At 37.4% G+C, this 4,430-nt stretch overlaps 1 protein-coding gene across 1 annotated transcript; it reads right to left on the reverse strand.

Annotated features, from left to right (window-relative positions):
• Positions 1–334: 334 nt before the first annotated feature.
• Positions 335–3,890, reverse strand: LOC109208116 (trihelix transcription factor ASR3). The gene is made up of 2 exons (XM_019371156.1): positions 3,325–3,890; positions 335–1,039 (listed from the first exon to the last, which is right to left on the reverse strand). The coding sequence occupies exons 1-2, from the start codon at positions 3,776–3,778 to the stop codon at positions 537–539; spliced, it is 957 nt and encodes a 318-aa protein (XP_019226701.1). The 5' UTR covers positions 3,779–3,890; the 3' UTR covers positions 335–536.
• Positions 3,891–4,430: the final 540 nt, after the last annotated feature.

Genomic DNA, 4,430 nt, shown 5'->3' on the forward strand with positions numbered 1-4,430 from the left:
TCAAATTTCTTCAGTTTTGAAGTCGACAGTTTAGCCCAGCATTCTGCATCTTCTAACACTGCATTCTGTATCTTTTAATCAGACCTGATAGATATCTAAGACTGAGTTATTGAAATGCAGAAAGCAATATCCTACAGATCATATTCCATTTTTTATTGCTGTTACGCTTTTACCTTCAACTGCAACCAGAAGACCACTAAAATTATGAGGATAAGGGGAGGGACGAACAGCAGCTATGTTTGACAATGAACGAACACAGAAAATGATGGAGGCAATCTTTTGCAGGGGAGGGGACACGAGCACCCTGTCTACATACATTACACAAAACCTCAAGTGTCTGGAAGTGTCACTATTATATAATGCAAAGAGCACCTTGGATTTCTTGTCTCTCATAGATGAATCAACAAATATCAGAATTTCCTGTAATCCTCAGCAATCCGAGTTATCTCATCATTACATTGATGAAGATAGAAGTAAACGCAGCTGATTAGTCGTCACATTACAAAGCGTACCATAATGGAAAACGCTAAAGTTAGTTATTTTTTGTGAATTGAATCACAAAGCTGGCTAAGGGTGTCTGAAATTTTTCCGAGACATTCAATAAGTTGGCTGCCTTGACTTCTGATCAAATGAACACGTCCAGCCTCAAAATTCTTCAAATCAGCAAGTCTGCAATCTCTATCATCCATCGGACTTCCTTCGATTATTGCAGTGATTAATTCTGCATTTTCTCTAAGGGTTGCAGCCATCATTTCTTCCGGATTATCTACATTAATCTGCTCAGCCTTTACCGTATTGACCAGGCTAAGGCTTGGAAGTTCAGCCTTTTCCTCCTGACTGGATGTCTCACGCTTTATCTGTAAGCTGGATTTCTCATGACTTGGGGCTTCCAACTTTGCATCTACGCTAGCTTCATGCTTTATCCCCACCATGGATTGCTCATATTTCCTGTTTTCATTTAAGATGCGTCTCCATGGATTCAACCTTTCCTCCATTTTGTACTTTCGTGGTTTCGTCCTTCGGCGCTGCCTTTTAAGACCTAATGATACAAGAATGTAACACATTTAGCTGATACTGAAAAGTCAATTTTCATTTCAGGATATTGCTTTTCTTTTTTACTTCTTCTTTCTCTGTGGTATACCTTACACTATGTAAGGAAAGATGATTTCACCACAAAGTTTGTCGTGTCATGTGCAAGAATGATCAGTTATGCTAATTAAATCTAGAATGGTACTACAATGAAGAAGATCTGCATTCTTTTTGTCATGTGAAGATCTGCAGTCTTTTAGTTCTGCAAAATGACAAAATTCAGCAAGTCAGTTTGCACTAAATCAGGCATCAGAAACCAGAAGATAAAATGACAAGTTCATCTGTTCACTTAAATGAAGAATGCAAAGAGAGAACAAAGAATCACCACCATCTCGACATGTGTGTTTATCGCACGTAATAACAGTATTCTAAGATTTATCAATTCCTCTAGTCAATGACGAGACAATAGTTTCCTCATTTCTACTTGTGTGTGTCTATACATCAAGCACACACATCAATCAACCAATCAATTATCTATGCCTCAATCCCAAACTAATTGAGGTTTGTTATAATGTTCCTCCAAATTTATCAACATATTTACCTGGCACAGTAGAACTGTGGAAGAACTCTTAAAGAGAACCAGATGTTGGACCAATGGTGGCAGCCAATTTATACTGATGGGTGACAGTATTCTCAAGTAAATTGCTTAGGGGTGTCACATACCCTGCACATAACACCACAGCAATCACCAGTCTGGTCCCCAGTCCCCTACCCCACAAAGTAGCTTGATAGCCAAACCACTCCCAAGGCGAATAGTGCCCTAGGGGCCGACCCAACAACGACCAGCTAAGACTCCCGCGCAGTAGGAGAAGACTCATCTAAAAGAAAGGAGACAGAGATTGTAGGAGGAACATCTGCAGCAGACGAAGCGGAACCATTACTAATCCCTCTCATATTCTGTTACACTAATGTTGCTAATCATCTTCTTCTCCATTTTAGTTTTCGGTATCCGAGGAGAGGTCTTTATTCCCATTTCTATTCCGGAGGCTGGCCTAACTATTTTCAGCCTTAGTTTCAGCAAATGCCTCAAATTGCTTTCTCAACTTCAATCCTTTCACCAACAAATCACAGAAGCTACTGTACTCAACTACGGCATCTTTTCTCTCATTCGTAAATGACAATCTTGCATCTACATTAATCGTATAGTGATGGGAAATCCTTATCCACAAATTTTGGAGATCAGTCAGTAAAGTTCTCAGGCATGTCATAAATGGAGAGATATTACAAACAGACTCACTACCATCATTCTCCTTCGTAGATCCAAACATTCCATTTGAAAAGTCCAGCAGTTCAGCAATAACAAAGCGTAAATGAACCGTATACTCTCAGATTTTAACACCATTTCTGCAAATTTCATTGGAACTTGAAATAGGAGTAGAGTATCATCAGTTGAGAATACTGTCACCCAACAGTTACATTACATGTTGGCGGGACCCACACTAGCATTGTATCAACCTTTCGGCTCTCCGATAGAATCTCCCAACTAAACATGATTTAAAATTCAGCATATCATCAATCTAAGTTCATAAAATGAATAGTAATAACTAATATGTCTATCCCCACAGTATCAAGCTGCACTCTTCATTGATAGATAATGCTAGCTTGGCTGCAGAAAAAATTGTGTCTTCCACAATGGAATCTGATAAGTGAGATCTCGAGTAAGTATTTACATAATCTTCTTTTGTCCGAAGAAATTGCTTCCCCAAAAGTTTTTATCCCTCCACTTTAAACTCTGTCCCTTTGAATTTCAGTTATCAGTTCATATCATTAGAAACATGATCACGCTTGAGATAATCATAATCTAGGCTTATTGAGATAGAAACCATCAAATAGTTCAATAGTTTTAATTCAAATTTTGTGGGATAAAGTTTATCCAGCTTCAAAGTCTTCATTCATATATATATATAATTTTTTTTTTTTTTGTATCAACTTGACCTATGAGTGTCTTAATCTAGATTAGAGTACGCTGCAAGTGTTACTACGAGAAACCTCAGTCCACATTGGTTTTGCTTCTGAAAAGATTTCTCCTGCCACATTCGTTATAAATGATGTATTTTAGTACAACATCTAATATCTCCAAATTTTCCAAATAAGAACTAGTGAGAAATCCTGATTAATTTCAGACGTTAACTAAACAACAATTATTCACACAGTAGTTTGAACTCAAATGTCAACTACACTATATAATAAGATTCAATTAAAAAAGCATGACTAAATTCAAGAGCAGAATAGTACCAATTTCCAAGAGAGAATTGTTTCCTTGAGCCTGCTGGGCTTCCGGGTCAGAATCCGGGTCAGTTTCAGCACCGCCACCATCCTCACCCTGTAACAAACTCAAATACCTACCAATAGCACTAAACAACTCGAAATCAAACTCCTCCGGTAAACCCAATTCACTCTTCCTATCCCCATCGAACGATGTCGTCCAATACGCCGTTTCCCAGGGCTTCACTTTATTGTAATTTTCCAGCATAAATTCCCACCGCTTTTTACACTGATTCAGGCTCCGATTCACGCCCAGCGAGTTGCAATTATGCACCGTTGATTGCCATTTCTGGAAAGACGCTAGCGTATTGCCGCATTCAATTTGGGTTGATTTCATTTCGTTCACTAGGGTCAGTGACTCGTGTAGCGTCCAGTCAGGCGCCACCTGTGAACGCGTCCGTAGTGAACCACCGCTCTTCTCCATTTGAGGCTTAATTTTTTTGAATCTAACGCCGGAAGTGTGACATAGCTAAGACGGGAAGAAGCAGCTGAAGAACAGTTGAGAAGAAAAATTGAGAAGAAGGTTTTGACATACTTATCCACAAAAACAAAATTATTTATTTTTATTTACCCATTTATTTTTATACCCATAAACTAATTATATTTCCTAACCATAGCAGTTTTTGTAAGAAATTTTTTCTTTATTCTCCAATTCTTTTTTATTTCTATGCTTCGTTTTCTTTTTTTCCTTTTTTCTTTTCTTTTATCCTTTTCTTTTTTCTCATTTTCTTCCTATTTTCTTTTTATTTTTTCTCTTTTATTCATTTATTTTTGCCCAAATCGTATTATTGTTATTTTTGCCATAACTTATTTCACACTCTAATTTGACTCCTTCTTTATTTCTTGTTCCTTTTTTAATTCCACGTGATTGCCATGTAAACCTTGATCTCATTCCCTACAAATATTAGTACATACTCTACCATTAACAGTAACACCAACCAGTGATGGAGCAAGACAATATAATCAACGGCCACTAAATCTCCATATATACTAGTTAGGATAGAAATGATAATAAAATATTGGAAAATGCAATAAAAATATAAGTAGCAAAAAAGACTTCTAGTACCACATGATAC

Source organism: Nicotiana attenuata, unplaced genomic scaffold (assembly GCF_001879085.1).
Source record: "Nicotiana attenuata strain UT unplaced genomic scaffold, NIATTr2, whole genome shotgun sequence".
NCBI lineage: Eukaryota > Viridiplantae > Streptophyta > Magnoliopsida > Solanales > Solanaceae > Nicotiana > Nicotiana attenuata.